Here is a 19478-nt window from a genome sequence, read left to right on the forward strand (position 1 = left end):
GCAAAGGAAATTCAAAAGCAAATTCCAAACTTTTTCCTTACAGCTAATAATAAAACTATGAAAGCGACATTACTTTCTAGCCACGTGTTTGATTTTACAAAACCATGTTTAGGGTCTGTTTTATTGGGATTTAAAGGTGTTTCTACTCCTGGTGTTCAGTTTGAATCTACAAATAAAATAAACATTAATAATGTAAATGTGATTAGAGTAAAATGTAATATTGCCAACGGGTCCTATTTAAATGGAAACAAATCACACACCATACATAGCTTTTATCCAGAAGCTCCTCCTGGCTACAAAATTATTGAAGTTCCAAGAAATATTATATATTTTCCTGTAAATAAGAGAAGTTTAGATGTTGTCAGTATTACATTTGCCGATCAGCATGACAAGGCAATTGACTTTAACGGAGAAGAAACTACAATTACTTGTCATATAAAAAAGATATGAGAATTTATAAGAATTTATCTATAAGTGTACAAAATGCTAGGTTCCTAAAGTCAATAGGACTAAAGTTAAAATTTTCTATTAATAAAAATGGAAGATTTTCTAGACGTTACAGGGAAATCCCAATTCGACGATAGTGTGGTTAAAATTACAAATCACTCCTATGTTCCCCATAACACTTTGGCAATAAATAATTCTGATGAAATTCGAATATGTATTAATAATCAAGATTTGCTAACTCTCCCATGTAGGAGTTATCTGTATATTAAGGGAGAAATTGAAAATCATGATAAAGGTCATTTTATAAATAATGCATTTGCATTCTTATTTGATGAAATTAGATATGAAGTCGCAGGTAAAGAAATAGACATTGTAAGAAACCCAGGAATTTCTAGTCTTATGAAAATATTGAGCTCTTACAATAAAACAACTAAATTGTCAAATGTGGCATTTGATTCTGACACGAATTTAAAAGAGTTCCATAAAGGTGGCAAGTTTAGTACTTGTTTGCCATTAGAACTGTTAATGGGTGTATTTGAGGATTTTAATAAGGTATTAGTAAATGTCAAACAAGAATTGGTGTTAAAAAGATCCAAAAATGATTTGAATTGTATATTAACAACCACTAGTGCTCCAGCCAGTGGTACTGCTGATATGATTCCTAAAATTACACTTAACTCAATTCAATGGGTGATGCCACATGTAATACCATCAGATGGGGAGAAGTTACAATTACAAAAGATGTTACTGCAAAATAAAAATTTGCAAATTGCATTTAGAAGCTTAGAGTTGCATGAACTTCCATCATATCCCAATACTACAAGACATACATGGTCAGTAAAGACATCTTCAAGTTTGGAGAAGCCTAGGTATATTATATTTGGTTTCCAAACAGCTAGGGATAATAGTGCACGAAAAAGAACTGATGAATTTGATCACTGTAAGTTAAAAAATCTCAAAGTATTTCTAAACTCTGAATATTATCCTTATAGTGATTTAAATCTCGACTTTGAAAATGGAGATGTCTCTAAAGCTTATGAGATGTTTATGAGGTTTAGAGAGACTTACTATAATACTATCCCAGATCCTATGATTAGTAGGGCTGAGTTTATGAAGAAATATCCACTAATTGTAATAGACTGTTCTAGACAGAACGAAACAGTGAAGGAAGGAATTGTTGATATTAAATTAGAGATTGAAACTGCAGAAAATGTACCAGCAAATACATCTGCATATTGTTTGATAATACATGATAAAGTGTTTGAGTACAATCCTTTGTCAAATGAGATAAATAAAATGTAAATAAAAGATGAAAAACATTCAACAAGAATTGGTTGACTCTGCAAATCAAATACGAGAGAAATATAGAGCTTTAAAACGTGGCAAGTTTCTAGAGGCTGAAGAGAGGTTTCAAACATTCCAACCTTTAATAGAGCCATTACAAGAATTAAAAAAAATTGCCAAAACAGAGAGGCCTCGAATGGAGATTCTCCCAATGACTCCATCTAGAATACCAATAATACCAAGATTGCAACCATTACAACAATCTACTCCACAGAAATTAGATTTTGGTCTTTTAGCATCAGACTATTTAGGAAATTACCTCAGTAAAAGTAGTATGACAGACACTACATATGGTATTAGACGAGAAGCAAATAAATTTTTTATTGGAAATAAGGAAGTTGACATTGCCAATGATGATGTTACAATTGCAAATAAAACCTACAAGGGGACAAAAGGTTTGTGGCAATTGTTAACTTTAAAAGAACCTGAGGATTATACTCCGGCTGATTTGCAAAACTATAAAGAAATTTTGGAAGCTACAAATGGACATTTAAAGAGTTACAAAGATGGTGCACCAATTTCAAGTAATAGACATACTAAATATCTTAATATAATTAAACCTCTTTTTAAATCTGTTGGTGAAGGTTTGAGACAAGTGACTGGTAATAAAATAGACTATATTTATTGGGATGATCCTAATGAGCTTGTAGATAGGTTAAGACTTCTTTGGCTAAGTCGCCAAGCCGGTAACTCAGGAGTGGATAATGAAATAGATTCCATTATTGAGGAATTAAGAGAAAGTGGAATTATTTATTAAATAAAAATATGTTTATAGATAAATTTTATCGTTTATATAATCCATATAATAAGCCTGCAGAACCCAGGGCGGCAACCATGAGTAGTGAACCTACTTTAAATTTACAAGACGATAGTTGGAATGGTTTAAACCGTAAAATTGGTAATGTTAAAGATGGGGAGTTTGTAGATGATGTATCAACTTTGGGACAGACATTAACTAGAAAAGGTGATGTCTTTTTACAAGGTAAAACTAAATATGAGTTTTTAGAATCTAAGAATAAAAATTGGAATGCTAAAAAACAGAAAATTACTAATGTGGGAAAGGGTGAAAGTTTAGATGATGTGCCCACTTTACAACAGACTTTAATACGAAAAAAAGATGGTACATTTGTACAAGACGATAATAATTATGAATTTTTAGAATCAGAGAATGGTATTTGGAATGCTAAGAAACAGAAAATTACTAATGTAGAAAAGGGTGAAAGTTTAGATGATGTGCCCACTTTACAACAGACTTTAATACGAAAAGAAGATGGTAAATTTGTACAAGACGATAATAATTATGAATTTTTAGAATCAGAGAATGGTGTTTGGAATGCAAAGAAACAGAAAATTAGTAATTTGATGGAAGGTACAGATAGTAAAGATGCTGTGAATGTTTCACAAGTTCCAAAAATGGAAGCAGGCTATTGGAGTTTTAATAGTAAAAGGTTAGTACGTGTCAAACCTGCCATTGATGACACTGACTGTGTTATAAAAGAACAGACTATAACTTTTGATAAAAAAGAAAAATGTTGGGATGCCAAAAAACAATTTATAAGAAATCTACCAGAGGGGGAACATTCGGATGATATTTGTCTAATGTCACAATCTATGCATTACGATGGATCAAAATTTGTATATGGAGAAAAAATTTTTAATTTGATGGAATATAATCCTGATTTATTAGTTGCTGACCCCACATCTTTGAGTGGATTTAAGTATATAGATAATAGACCATATATACCAGAAAACTATGTATTTAAAAGAATGGAAGATAATCTATTGATTGGGGCTAATGGTGATGTATTTAGAGTTACAGGAAAGGATGATGTTATAAAAAATGAATGAAATTGCATACGAACTTCATAAGCCTGCAAGAAAGAATTTCATTAGAAGGTCTTTTAAAGTATTGGGTATAAACGAAACCTTACAAATAGATTTAATTGATATGCAAAACTATGCTAGAGAAAATTCTGGCAATAAATATATTTTAACTTTAATAGATACATTTTCTAAAAAAGCTTATGCTGCTCCACTAAAGAATAAGACAGGGTTAGTGGTTACAGAAGCCATTAAAACCATTCTACCAAAGGGGGTTAAAAACATTCAATCTGACAATGGAAAAGAATTTTTTAATCAATATTTTAGCAAACTAATGAAGAAATTAAATATTAATCACTATCACACATTTTCTACAACTAAGGCTGCAATTGTAGAGAGGTTCCAGAGAACTTTAAAGAATTGGCTATATAGGGAATTTAGTGCTCAGGGGAGTTATAAATGGTTGGATTTACTTCCAAAGTTAATTCGAAAATATAATAATAAGGTGCATAGATCTATAGGAATGAAGCCTAACCAAGTGAATGTTAAGAATAGTAAATATGTGCATGAGAAGTTGACTTCTAAAGTAGTGCAAGTTAAAAAGCCAAGATATAAGGTAGGTGATAGCGTAAGGATTTCCAAGTATAAACATGTTTTTAGTAAAGGTTATACTCCAAATTGGACAGGGGAACTATTTACAATAGCAGAAGTTAAGAATACAAAGCCTGTAACTTATATCTTGAAAGATGAAAATGGCAATATAATCAGGGGAGGCTTCTATACAGAGGAGTTGTTAAAGACCAAGTATAAGGACATGTATTTGGTAGAGAAGGTAATTAGGAGAAAGGGTAATTCATTGTATGTCAAATGGCTTGGGTTCCCAAGTAGCCAGAACCCATGGATTTCCACTAAGGATGTCCAAGGGAGCACGTCATAAGCCAGGAGCACGCCCGAGTTCGCGTGCCGAGAGCCGGGTGGCCAAAAAAATGAGCCATATTCCAGACGTGTTTTTCAGTATTAAAAAAGTAGAAAATTTATATAGAGGTGTATAGGTCGAGAGCTGGGTCTTTAAAAAAAGTGGCCAAAAAAAGCTCTTCCATTTTTTCCTCATTTTTCCCCTATAAAAAGTGCCCTAAAAGTGCCTCTAAAACGCCGAAAGTGGGGTCATATTGCTATATTATATCTACTTACGTGTTATGAACATTACAGATTTTATATTCATTCTTCCAGTCTCTTTAACATTTAGCAAGATAATTTTACTTATTATAAATTGCATAATACGAGATCTAATACACTAATAGATGGACAAATTTTTATTTTTATGGATAAAAGATATTAAACAGAAGTATACACGCCTCTGCATATTTGCGGGGAAATGTCTGCAAAAACGAAGTGTAAGAAATTTATTTTAAAATAACAATACCTTGACCCAAACAAGCAGGCCTGTTAACTTTTTCTCGAAGCTATATAAGTTAGCAATCTGATATATTTTCTGGTACATCACTGTGTATAAAAACTAGGCAAACAATCAATGTAAAAGAATTGATGTAAAAAATTATCTGTATTCCAGAAACTACAAGATGGGTTTGTTTAAAATTAATTGTATAGTGTCAAATGTGATATTTCTTATAATTGTTTGCCTTGAAGACACCCTAAGCGATTCATAATCAATCAAATTGCAATTTCGTTTTACATTTGTCCATATTAAAGCTAGTAGTAATAAAACAGGTCAGCTTTTCAAATTTTACATATGAATTCTTAATGGCTAAACATATTATATAAAGAGGACTTACAGTAACTTTTAAGCAAATAGAATTTAATTAGTCATAATGCCACGACTCGGTCTTATTAATGTAACAAGATCTAAAAGTTGACACAGTAGCTGCGTATTTTGACAATCAGTAACATTATTCAACAAATTCTAAGAACCCTAAACATACTTGCAAAGTATTGAGGGAGTTGCTTAAAAATGTACGAATTTAAATTTTTCAACCACAAAGAATGAAAAAGTTGCCTCGGGCATTGGGTTGGATATGAATACAGACGGGCCAGACACAATGTATAGATTGAGAAAGTGAAGATTGTGTTTAGCCTATCGATCTAAACGTGGGGTTCGGGGTCCAAACCAAGATGGCCGCGAGAGGTTGCTAGGCGACCGGTGACAGGGACAGGGGATGATGTACGGGCGGCCATGCTGGGGTAGTCCTGGTGGGGTTGGTAGTTAGGGGTAGGTAGGGGTGTAAGAGCTCCACCCCTCCAGTGCTGCAGTCTAGCGGGCCTTACCGAAAACTTCTATTCTTTATAAACTGCCTAAAGATTGAGGTAGAACAGGTGTGCAGGGCAGTAGAATTAAACGATTGATCGGGATATGAGAATCTATGGAAAACTACACTGGTGACTTTTCTTTGTGGAAAATTTACCTAATGTTGCCATACTTATAAAGTCCTGTTTATAAGAATATTTATCTAGCGAGAATTATAAAGATCTACGTATGAGTCAATAATGGTTACGTTTGCGTTCTTTGAATTTTTTATTGACGACAACTAAATCGAATAGGAATACTGTAATATAAAATTAATATAGTATCACACATGCATTCCTTTATCCATGGTAAATATATGTATTTATTCATCCATTTATATAGAGAGTAATTTGGTAAACATGGGCTCAAAGTCAATTTCAATAAAACCTTAAATTCAACTATTAGAACTATTATTAGTTTTAAGATTGCAAACTGTTAAACATTTTCTGTATACGTGCTTTCTTCGTTTTAGTATAATACGATTACTTCTGGCATAATTTTACACCATTGTACCAACACAATTTCGAAACCCGTCTTGAAATAACTCCCCCACTTATTCAAGAGAAATCACAAAGTGGGTCCTTCCAAAAAAGAGAGATTACCGTAGGTTTAGGGCATAAAAAGGTACGTAAATATTAATGTTGAAGTTATAAACTTATAATAACATAACAAGAGCATTTTAGCTGTGTTCACTATTATAGTTACCACAATCACAACTACATCGTAGTCTTTTACATCTAAACGTCGTATGAACGTTCTCATTACAATCCCTATCAAATTTATGTATTTTCTTTCATGTGTGACATTTACCTGTATTTGTTTGTTTGAAATATATAAATCATGTGCAATGTCAATGGTTTTCACAAAGTATATTAACGTCATCGTTTTATCAATCCATACTTTTGTTTGATTAAATATGAATAATGGCTATTAGCTGGTCACGCATTCCAAATATTTTTTTTTTAATTTGATAATGAAAGCAATATTTCCAAACCATATACTGATCACAAATGCAGGCCATTTTTAAATTTCTGCATTCACATTCATCGTTACTATTTATAATGTATCTTGTTTGGAAAAACTTGAAAACAAATAAGTATTTGAAAGAAAACTATTTACATGTCTATTGAGAGGTTTTAAAGAATTTGATAGCTTTTGAACCTTTCGAACATTCAATTTCAATAGCTACAAATTAAAAGAATTAAAACTTAAAAGGTTTAAATATGAAATAAAAGAAAACATGATCGTAAAATAAATTAAAATTGACATTACTTAAAAATGGAATTTAAAAAATCATAAAACAATTTAAAACATAAGTTGCATATACTCCATAAACAATAAAAACTAAAAATACAACTTTTCCAAACCAAACAAACAACAGAATGAAAAATTATGATAATGAAACGTATGCGTTATCATTTAACTGGCTGGTCGTATTCGGTGGTCGGTGGTGTCCAACTGCTGATATATTAACATTTTATCTCCATTTCAAAGACCGCAGAATGATTGCCGCCAAGCACGCTCGGCCACCAACATCGCCTGTAATGTCCTCGTTTGTGGTAAAAATAATTGGATTTAATAATTAAACTTTCGCATGGATGGCGATTTTATCTTTATACAGTGTACTCGACAGCGTACTAACTGATGATGCTTTGAACATTGTGATTGTGAGTTATAAATTTACTTGGGGTTAAAGCAGTTATATTGAACATATTTAATATGGTCATATTTCATAACTAACATTCACTAAAAAATGTTTGGTTTCCGAATGGTAATTTGCCTTATGCTATATTTACATATCCAAATTTAACTTGAATAGTGCCTAAAATAACCGGAAACATATTTAACCCCTTAAAGATAGGCTGCATTTACAACCAACTTGAACTTGGTGATAATTCTGTTTAAAACACTTTTTTTAAGTATTTGCATTTCATTCCCTTCTCTTATAGCACAAACTGTAGCTCAATAAACAAACCTCCAGACACATAAATCCACCTCTAAAATGCCATAAAGACTGTGACATTTAGAAAACTGTTAGGTATTTCGTCTCGATTTATAAGACAGTTTTACCACGCATGAAGTTCTCGACCCAAGCAGACTTTCTCCAGAAGTCACATGGAAAATGTTAAGGAAGATATAGATATCGGCCTTACCTTGTTCGGCAAATTCCCAAACGGACTCATGTCACATAACTTCACTCCCGCACGATCACACACTGCCGCACTCCCGCACAACCCTGCAACAGGAAAATATCACTTGTAACAACAACATTAGCAACAACAGTTAACAATACATACATCATAGCTTGATACACGATCAAAACTAGGTCATACTCCTCTTGGCTTAACTGCTTCAACAAGAAAAATAAAACCAAACGTTGATCAAAATTTTTCAATCGCCACAACATAATTACATATATAGTTTGTGAAAATAAACATTTATCACACAATTCTGGAACAACTGCTGCAAAAAAAATACCTCGAAACGTAACTTTGGACAAAATAAAAAATTGTTAAAACAGAATATGACAAATTAGGAAATGTGTTGTGGACTCTCAACTCCTTAACAAGAAAATTCTACAATGTCCTACAACATTGACATTAACAAAAACAAACTATTAATACAAAAGTTTATCATATGTTTGACAACAATACATAATTAAAGTTAATTAAACAAACAATAATGAAAATTAAATATAATGATATTTTTTGTGTTCATTAGTCGTGCAAAATGTCTAAATAATAATTAAACTGTAATATTTAAATTTAGATGTATGTTTAAAACTGAAAACTAAAAATATAAATTTGAATATAAGCAGTGATAACTGGTGTTAGCGTAATGTATTTTGTAAAGTACGTCTTTCATGAAATAGAAAAAAAGAAACATAAAAATAAGTATTTAAGGGGCCTTAGAATTGCCACATTATTTTTTATATGATAATAATATTAATTTTTTGTAATCTGTCTATAAATTATGTTTTTCATTAAATAGAACAAAAACAGAAAATATAAAAGCAGTATTTAAGGGGTCTTAGATTTACCACATTATTTTTTTATATAATATTAATTGTTTCTAGTAATCCGTCTATAAGTTATGTTTTTAATTAAATAGAACAAAACAGAAAACATAAAAGCAGAATTTAAGGAGCCTTAGATTTACCACATCATTTCTTATATGATATTAATTATTTTTAGTAATCTGTCTAATAATATCCAGGTAAATAAAATTATTGCGTTCCCTAAACAAGGACGTAAAGTACTTTTACTTCAGTTTTGAGTGGTAATGTTTACAGATCGCTTCATTTTTTTATGTTATGCATACAGGTAAACTAATGATGAAACTATCCAATTTCCAACTGTTGTATACAGGCTGTAAAGCGATTGCAGTCACATTAAACAAAACACATTGAAAAAAACACGTCGTTTTCAATATAAATTCAATAAGTTATATATAATGTGAATTGCGTATACTTTTTAGTTTTAAAGAGTTGGTTAAACAGATAATTGTATTTTTTCATGTTTTTCATAGGGCATAAAAAGTATTCATATTCCAAACGGTGTATAAAAGCTATAAAACGATTACAAACATTTAACACATTGCATTAAAATAAAAACGCGTAGTTTTCAATTTAGATAATTTAAATATTTTAGATAGTCTTGATGGACGGATACGCTGCGCCGTTCCGTGTACCGCGTACCGCGTACCACCGCCCTTCCCCGCTATCATTTGATAGATCAGCCCCGTTTACATAATGCCACGTCGCGGTATTTTACAAAATCACTGTTGGCGGTTTTTTCGACAAGTCAGCACACGGAGTTTATAGCTTCGCTCACCCACATTGCATGTACGATCATAACATCTACATGTGCTTTGTGTATACACTACATTGTATACAGAATACCGCATAACTTTGACTAAACTCTCTCTCGTTTTATAACCAAAACTGTGGGAATAGTTTTTGGGGTGAATTATACATCGTGCATTGATAGGTTCTTGTTTCACAAGTTACAGTGACATTATTCAACTTTCTACATGCGTGATAGTTTATGGACTGTCAAAACTAAAGACAATAGTTATATTGCATAATTTTGCAGTTTGTTCAAAATTTAGGTGTTTGTAATGTTTGCTTAACAACTATTGATGAAAATTTTTCAGGATTGAAGAATACAACGCATTACTCAATTCAACAATTAATAGACATAACACCTTGTTATTGTAAACTTGGAATATAAGTGTTATTTGTTTACTTGTAACTTGTAATTTGTTTCTAACTCGCCGTAAAACGTATTGATACTCGCATACTTAAGAGTGAAAGTAAGAAAGTAAGTAAGAGTAAAGAGTGAAAAATAATTCTAATGTGAAACAGAAAGTGGTGAGATTTGTTCTAGTTACAGTTGGCACCACCAGGTAGACCTGAGCGTGGGGCAAGGTCAACATGGCCGAGTCCTGCATAGAAATCAACCTCGGTTACCGCCAAAACAACAATGAATCTCCCTCCAATAGCGCTGCGCCCACTGCCCGGCTGCGCCCCCTGTCAATGTCAATGGACACTAGAACAAATGCTGGATGAATGTTGGTTTCTTTTTCCAAATTCCCTGACGCGGCAAAACAGATCGGAAATTACTATACCCTAAACGGCAATACTCATTTAAAAAGGACGAAGAACAAGGATTCTATCACTACATTTTACTCTGTTTTGTGATTAATACAATATTCAATAAAGTTGCAAGCTATTTAACTTATCTATATTCAGTCCAGTTGATATATGACTGTCAAGTATCTGGTCACAAGACATAACCCAGACAATTTGATAAACTCTAGACACAATTGGTTTCCGAACATTCATCCACTATAACCATTTGTAATAAGTTTATGCATTACTGTTAGGAAAATGGGATAGTCTGAAAAAAAGGCACAATATTATAAAAGACGAATTTTGTTAACTACGTTCAAGCATTATTTCATCGTACATTGAAGCTGCTATATATTAAAGTTAGCTCATAAATAACAAAACCTTTTTTGAAACTTTGCACACCCATAAATTGAATGAAGCATCCAAGTCATCCAAGTAGATTTTACCCAATTCCCAATCCAGGTTGTGATTATCTTTCCGCCATTCAGGAATCGTGGTCTAGAGATTGCCAAGTCTCATTCCTTCCTTTATATTGGAAGTTCATCCCCTGAAAGGTAATGCAATATGCAAACGACTTTGATTCCGACATTCGCTCCCGGATCGCGGCGGCCCCAAATTGAACTTATCGGCGCCCACTTGGATACGAATTGTCTCATGTAAATGCGCACCCCTGTATCCAGAGAAGAGGCAGCGCGCCTGGCCGCTTAGATAATATCTCTTTTATGAATTCACCTGCCTTTCTGCTTTAATTTTAATAATTTATAAGTCGGTCTGTTGGAAATATACTGTGATTGTCTAATAAACTGGAAGGTTTACTAGCGTCGCAGCCCGCGCACGTCTTGCGGCCATCTTTTTGTAATTATTTAAAGTTATTTCTTATATTTTGCTAAGCCTCAATACTGTACGCGAATCAACATATTTCATATTTGTGACCAATTTGTTTTTTATACTGTAGCTTAATATTATTTAGCATATTTATTGTACCCGATTATTGTATTCCGACTTTTATAAATATCGTTGTTTATATTGTATAGTTATTGCTCACTATGATACAGATGATTTGTTAGATTAAATAATTTACCTGCTTATTTGTTCAAATTCTGTATTTGCAAAGATATTTTTTTCAAATAAAGAGACATATCTGTATTATTATTTTACAACGAGTATGTTAAGAAGTCAATCGAGTTAGACAACTCGACTAACTCTAAAAAGCGATTTTCGCATTTTTTACTCAACTTCTAGCTAAGATGCCCAACGATAGAGCTATCAAAATCTCACGCTCTCATACAACTTTTTTGGCCCGAATCTAATATAGGCAAATAGGAAATAAACATACAGAATTCAGATCTAAAACAAAGGTTGTCATTTAAATCAAAATTATCAATCACATTTAACAAGTCCATAAACCTAAATTTAGTTTGACAAAAAAGACATCGGATTCCAAGACAAAGTGTAGCAGCAAGTGTGTCACGTCTAACAATAAAACTGACGTCACAGAAATGTGTGAATGAAAGTCACGTGACCGCGAGATTTAATGGATCGTACAACCGCCGTAAAAACTATACGGGTGTAGTAAACCGCGGGAGTGAGAGAGAGAGGGAAGGCTGCCGTCTGGGTCAGGGTTTACAGGGCATAAACAGTTGTAAGGGAGGATATCGAACTGGAGACGATGTAGCAGACACCAGACAGACGGCCTACATGTAGCAATCACATGTATCACTTATGTAGTGCTGTGTGACTGTGAGAGTTTACATAAACAAACTACCCGCTCTGTCGGACCAGTTATACACAAAAATCACGAATATTATGATGAGCTTCTACAGAGTATATGTTATAGCCCCGTGTATTGGACTATTTCCTGTTATCCAAACCTGTTATTCAATATGGATGAATTAATTTGAATTAGAAATCAGTAGGTCCTGGTGTATGGAACCGTTGGGTAGTTTAAACGTTAGTTGGAGACTGCTTACTGCAGGAATAATATGAATTACCTATATAGTGTTGCGAGTGTCTACATATACAAATCACTAGATTAGACAAATTGTACTCAAAAGTCATGAATATTAGAATTAGCGTTTACTAACTAAATATTATAGATCCATGAATATGACTTTTATGTGTTATTGAAAGCCTGAAATCATATTACGACTCGTTTGTCAGTAGGTAATATTTATTGTTTGATTAGTTGGACGTATTGTTGTAAACGTTTAGCCATTTACACGAATTTTCTTTAGTTTTTGGCGGAAATAAAAACAATTATTCATGATAGTACTTAAAAGGTTGCGATAATTTCTCATAATAAATTTCGAAAAGTAAAACCGTAGATTTTTCTGTATTTAAACGACAATTGTTTTACATAGTTGAAAATAATATAAAATAGGGGGAGTTTAATAAATATCCGTGAATAATTCTGTAAACATTTTTTATTGACACGATACCCCTCAATAATTTGTTTTACGTACTATCTCCCTAGTCTCCAACGGAAATAAATAACGGTTCCGCCATTTTTTACCAAGGATCTTTCATTTCTTGGATCTCATGCACCCTGGAACGTTCCTGGGAGGTTCCTACCGACGGTTCCTTACAAGTTTGAAACCTCGTAAAACCGAATAATATGAAACAAAACTGACACCAACGGTCACAACAGTCCATTCCGGGTTGTAATAGACTGTAAACGTCGCATCGCTACAATGGGGGTGTGTCGAGGACCGTAGTATATCAACACGGAAGGAGATCCCGATAGGTTATCGCTGTTTTGGTGACACCCTGTAATAAAACTGGCGAAGGAAGGCCCGGGCGGCCGAGGGAGCACGACCTACCTCAATCGTTTATGACGATCATCAAACTCTCGTCATAACTAATCTGGTGTCTGTGTCTTTACGAGCCAGCTTAGATATACGAGCTCTCGCATAATCTGGCACCGTACCTCACACCTCTTACTGCGCACTTCACCCGGTAGCGACTGCCATCAGCGGATTATCAGCAGCAGATGCCGATGTACGGGCGTCTAATTTGTTTACAATGGAATCTGTATGGATCCTATACCTTACCTGGCACATTTTCATAGTATATCTTTTTGAGTGAGGTTTTACAATCCTGATTTTTCATAAAAAAAATATAGCTTTACATGTTCACAAAAGTTTTGTCGCAGTGAAGAATACTTGATGCAAAGAGTTAATAACTGAGTTTTCACTATACAATTAACAAGTGGATTCATTACAACCTACTCGAAAAAAATGTTTAAATTAATACTTCACTAAGCGTGCTTATTACTAATAGAATAGGTAATCAATTTTGAGATAGGGTAACTTTATTTGAGATTCAAAATATAAGTAAATTTATAGAGCAAACATAATATAATCCACCATTAAAACATTTTTGCTTATTACGATTCTTAGGTCGTTATAAGAATTAAATTAGAATTTCCCAAAAGTCGATTTAAATTTAAAGGGAAAAAATAATTATGTTTTGAACAGACTAAGATATCCCATGTACAAACTTGTAAACACGATCAATAAAAAAATGAAACAAATACTTTCAATAATATTGACTTATTTTATGTGTATTTTCAAAGGTCTTACCTTTTAACTCTATTATTGGTGTAATAAATAAAACAAACATATGCAAAAAAATTAAGTAGGCTAGTAAACATTTTAATCAAAATTTTTTAAACTAAATTTGACATTAGAAATAATATTATTACGTGGACATGATAACGGTGATTTAGTAAAATTCTTAAAATAGCACCAATTTCGAGTGATCACGAAAATTATCATTATACCCTACACAAAATGTATACAAAAATAGATAAACCTAAATATATAAAAACATTCACAACCGTTATTTATTTATATATTTTAAAAATATATTAAAATCAGCAGAGTTTAACACAGTGTGCAGAAGCGAACATATTGGCCGTGCTTGGAATGTCGACGCGCTGTTTCCTAGATACAACTTCCATACGGTACAAAATGAAATAGGAAATTTCATTTTGGGCCCATAGCACTTGACGTCAAGTGTGAGAGCGTGCGGAAGCAAAATTCAATTTCTGTTGACAGCAAGCTCGCCTAGCGCCCAATATCCTGGTATGTTCGCCTTATTGTTCCACGGGAGACGTGTTCCAAATTTGAACCAGCCTCTTCTCCCCCTCATTGAACCGGCCCATGTTTACAGATTGCCCTCTTACACTGTCCGGCAAGAAGAAATCCCCTCGAGAGAAATAATCCAAACAAACTCGGCGATCCCAGGTTCGCATCAAATGGTCTGTGATAACTATGCATAAAACGAGAACATGGGGAGAGGGCGATTTCTTGAATTGTGCCTGTTACGGTCCAATATGGGCTTCTAGGTACCTGTGCATGAGATCTTAAACAAATATTGTCTTACAAGATTCTTCCCTCACGAATTAGTGAGGTTTGCACATTAAATATAAAAATTAAAACCCCTACTATTCTGGCATCTTTGTGTGGATCCCCATACATATTATACTTACCGAAATGGTTGGTCATCCTGTACAGAATTTAAAGTAGATGATTGATGACTTGGTAATGTTATGGATTTTTTAAGGGGTCAATTTTTTAGGTTTCATTACCTAATCAACTAAGTACCTTATCAACTTAATAACGTAGACAAAATGTTTGATCCTAGAGAGTTGGACTTTTATCTTTAACAAATTCTACACTACTTTAACTATAATTTCCCATTCTTTACAAAATCTTTGATGTTGAGATTACTTTGTTGCGATAGTTTAACTACCTAAAGTGGTAATTTATTATACTGGGTGAATCTTGTAAGTTGTCTATTATTGATTTCTGACAAGCCGTTGGTCTTTCAGTGATCAAGTAATACTTTTCCTACTAAACCAAACCCAAGGAATAGCTTTAAAATATTTAAAATATATTTTTAAAACAGGGTGTACAAAACCAGAGGATTACAAGTTCAAATCTTATAATCGGCAAAATAAATAACTAAATTTTAGCCAGAGTAATCTGTATTCGCAAAAATATATAGCGTATTCAAATTACTCGTAGTATAAAATTTTCAAAATAGTATTAAATACTATCACATATTGTGAAGGTGAAGTATATGTATACCACGTCATCACACCCCTATGTGTATGTACATTATGGAACCACCGCAAGGCTATCACACGATGTGAAGGTGAAGTAGATGTATACCACGTCATCACACCCCTATGTGTATGTACATTATACTCCTATGTGTATGTACATTATGGAACCACCGCAAGGCTAACACATGATGTGAAGGTGAAGTAGATGTATACCACGTCATCACACTCCTATGTGTATGTACATCATGGAACCACCGCAAGGCTATCACATGATGTGAAGGTGAAGTAGATGTATACCATTTCATCACACCCCTATGTGTATGTACATTATGGAACCACCGTAAGGCTATCACATTATGTGAAGGTGAAGTAGATGTATACCATTTCATCACACCCCTATGTGTATGCACATTATGGAACCACCGCAAGGCTATCACATAATGTGAAGGTGAAGTAGATGTATACCACGTCATCACACCCTATGTGTATGTACATTATAGAACCACCGCAAGGCTATCACATAATGTGAAGGTGAAGTAGATGTATACCACGACATCACACCCCTATGTGTATGTACATTATGGAACCACCGCAATGCCAATACATGAACTGAAGGTGAAGTAGATGTATACCACGTCATCACACCCTATGTGTATGTACATTATGGAACCACCGCAAGGCTATCACATGATGTGTAGGTGAAGTAGATGTAAACCACGTCATCACACCCCTATGTGTATGTTCATTATGGAACCACCGCAAGGCTATCACTTGATGTGAAGGTGAAGTAGATGTATACCACGTCATCACACCCCTATGTGTATGTACATTATGGAACTACCGTAAGGCTATCACATGATGTGAAGGTGAAGTAGATGTATACCACGTCATCACACTCCTATGTGTATGTACATTATGGAACCACCGCAAAGCTATCACATGATGTGAAGGTGAAGTAGAAGTATACCACGTCATCACACCCCTATGTGTATGTTCATTATGGAACCACCGTAAGGCTATCACATGATGTGCAGGTGAAGTATATGTACACCACGTCATCACACCCCTATTTGTATGTACATTATGGAACCACCGCAAGGCTATCACATGATGTGTAGGTGAAGTAGATGTATACCACGTCATCACACTCCTATGTGTATGTACATTATGGAACCACCGCAAAGCTATCACATGATGTGAAGGTGAAGTAGATGTATACCACGTCATCACACTCCTATGTGTATGTACATTATGGAACCACCGCAAAGCTATCACATGATGTGAAGGTGAAGTAGATGTATACCACGTCATCACGCCCCTATGTGTATGTTCATTATGGAACCACCGCAAAGCTATCACATGATGTGAAGGTGAAGTAGAAGTATACCACGTCATCACACCCCTATGTGTATGTTCATTATGGAACCACCGTAAGGCTATCACATGATGTGAAGGTGAAGTATATGTACACCACGTCATCACACCCCTATTTGTATGTACATTATGGAACCACCGTAAGGCTATCACATGATGCGGAGGTGAAGTAGATGCATACCACGCCATCACACTCCTATGTGTATGTACATAATGGAACCACCGCAAGGCTATCACATGATGTGAAGGTGAAGTATATATGTATACCATGTCATCACACCCCTATGTGTATGTACATTGTGGAACCACCGCAAGGCTATCACATGATGTGAAGGTGAAGTAGATGTATACCACGTCATCACACCCCTATGTGTAAGTACATTATGGAACCACCGCAAGGCTATCACATGATGTGAAGGTGAAGTAGATGTATACCACGTCATCACACCCCTATGTGTAAGTACATTATGGAACCACCGCAAGGCTATCACATGATGTGAAGGTGAAGTAGATGTATACCACGTCATCACACCCCTATGTGTATGTACATTATGGAACCACCGTAAGGCTATCACATGATGCGGAGGTGAAGTAGATGCATACCACGCCATCACACTCCTATGTGTATGTACATAATGGAACCACCGCAAGGCTATCACATGATGTGAAGGTGAAGTATATATGTATACCATGTCATCACACCCCTATGTGTATGTACATTATGGAACCACCGCAAGGCTATCACATGATGTGAAGGTGAAGTAGATGTATACCACGTCATCACACCCCTATGTGTATGTACATTATGGAACCACCGCAAGGCTATCACATGATGTGAAGGTGAAGTAGATGTATACCACGTCATCACACCCCTATGTGTATGTTCATTATGGAACCACCGTAAGGCTATCACATGATGCGGAGGTGAAGTAGATGCATACCACGTCATCACACCCCTATATGTATGTACATTATGGAACCACCGCAAGGCTATCAGATGATGTGAAGGTGAAGTGGATGTATACCACGTCATCACACCCCTATGTGTATGTACATTATGGAACCACCGTAAGGCTATCACATGATGTGAAGGTGAAGTGGATGTATACCACGTCATCACACCCCTATGTGTATGTACATTATGGAACCACCGTAAGGCTATCACATGATGTGAAGGTGAAGTGGATGTATACCACGTCATCACACCCCTATGTGTATGTACATTATGGAACCACCGTAAGGCTATCACATGATGTGAAGGTGAAGTGGATGTATACCACGTCATCACACCCCTATGTGTATGTACATTATGGAACCACCGTTAGGCTATCACATGATGTGAAGGTGAAGTAGATGTATACCACGTCATCACGCCCCTATGTGTATGTACATTATGGAACCACCGTTAGGCTATCACATGATGTGAAGGTGAAGTAGATGTACACCACGTCATCACACTCCTATGTGTATGTACATTATGGAACCACCGTTAGGCTATCACATGATGTGAAGGTGAAGTAGATGTATACCACGTCATCACGCCCCTATGTGTATGTACATTATGGAACCACCGTTAGGCTATCACATGATGTGAAGGTGAAGTAGATGTACACCACGTCATCACACTCCTATGTGTATGTACATTATGGAACCACCGTTAGGCTATCACATGATGTGAAGGTGAAGTAGATGTACACCACGTCATCACACTCCTATGTGTATGTACATTATGGAACCACCGTTAGGCTATCACATGATGTGAAGGTGAAGTAGATGTACACCACGTCATCACACCCCTATGTGTATGTACATTATGGAACCACCGTTAGGCTATCACATGATGTGAAGGTGAAGTAGATGTACACCACGTCATCACACCCCTATGTGTATGTACATTATGGAACTACCGTAAGGCTATCACATGATGTGAAGGTGAAGTAGATGTACACCACGTCATCACACCCCTATGTGTATGTACATTATGGAACCACCGTTAGGCTATCACATGATGTGAAGGTGAAGTAGATGTACACCACGTCATCACACCCCTATGTGTATGTACATTATGGAACCACCGTTAGGCTATCACATGATGTGAAGGTGAAGTAGATGTACACCACGTCATCACACCCCTATGTGTATGTACATTATGGAACCACCGTTAGGCTATCACATGATGTGAAGGTGAAGTATATGTACACCACGTCATCACACCCCTATGTGTATGTACATTATGGAACCACCGTAAGGCTATCACATGATGTGAAGGTGAAGTAGATGTATACCACGTCATCACGCCCCTATGTGTATGTACATTATGGAACCACCGTTAGGCTATCACATGATGTGAAGGTGAAGTAGATGTACACCACGTCATCACACTCCTATGTGTATGTACATTATGGAACCACCGTTAGGCTATCACATGATGTGAAGGTGAAGTAGATGTACACCACGTCATCACACCCCTATGTGTATGTACATTA

The 19478-nt window shown here is 35.0% G+C and overlaps 1 protein-coding gene across 1 annotated transcript in view; it reads right to left on the reverse strand.

The window, feature by feature from the left end:
• The window catches only part of LOC128999033 (uncharacterized), a 499696-nt gene that overhangs the window by 308011 nt on the left and 172207 nt on the right, over positions 1-19478 (reverse strand). Inside the window, exon 4 of the mRNA XM_054425390.1 lies at positions 8068-8150. Coding sequence (XP_054281365.1) covers positions 8109-8150 — 42 coding nt within the window. The 3' untranslated portion in view covers positions 8068-8108. The remainder of the gene's footprint in view (positions 1-8067; positions 8151-19478) is intronic.

The sequence above is a fragment of the Macrosteles quadrilineatus genome, unplaced genomic scaffold (assembly GCF_028750875.1).
Source record: "Macrosteles quadrilineatus isolate MER2022 unplaced genomic scaffold, UCM_ALF_1.0 Scaffold_7__1_contigs__length_78375512, whole genome shotgun sequence".
Classification (NCBI taxonomy): domain Eukaryota; kingdom Metazoa; phylum Arthropoda; class Insecta; order Hemiptera; family Cicadellidae; genus Macrosteles; species Macrosteles quadrilineatus.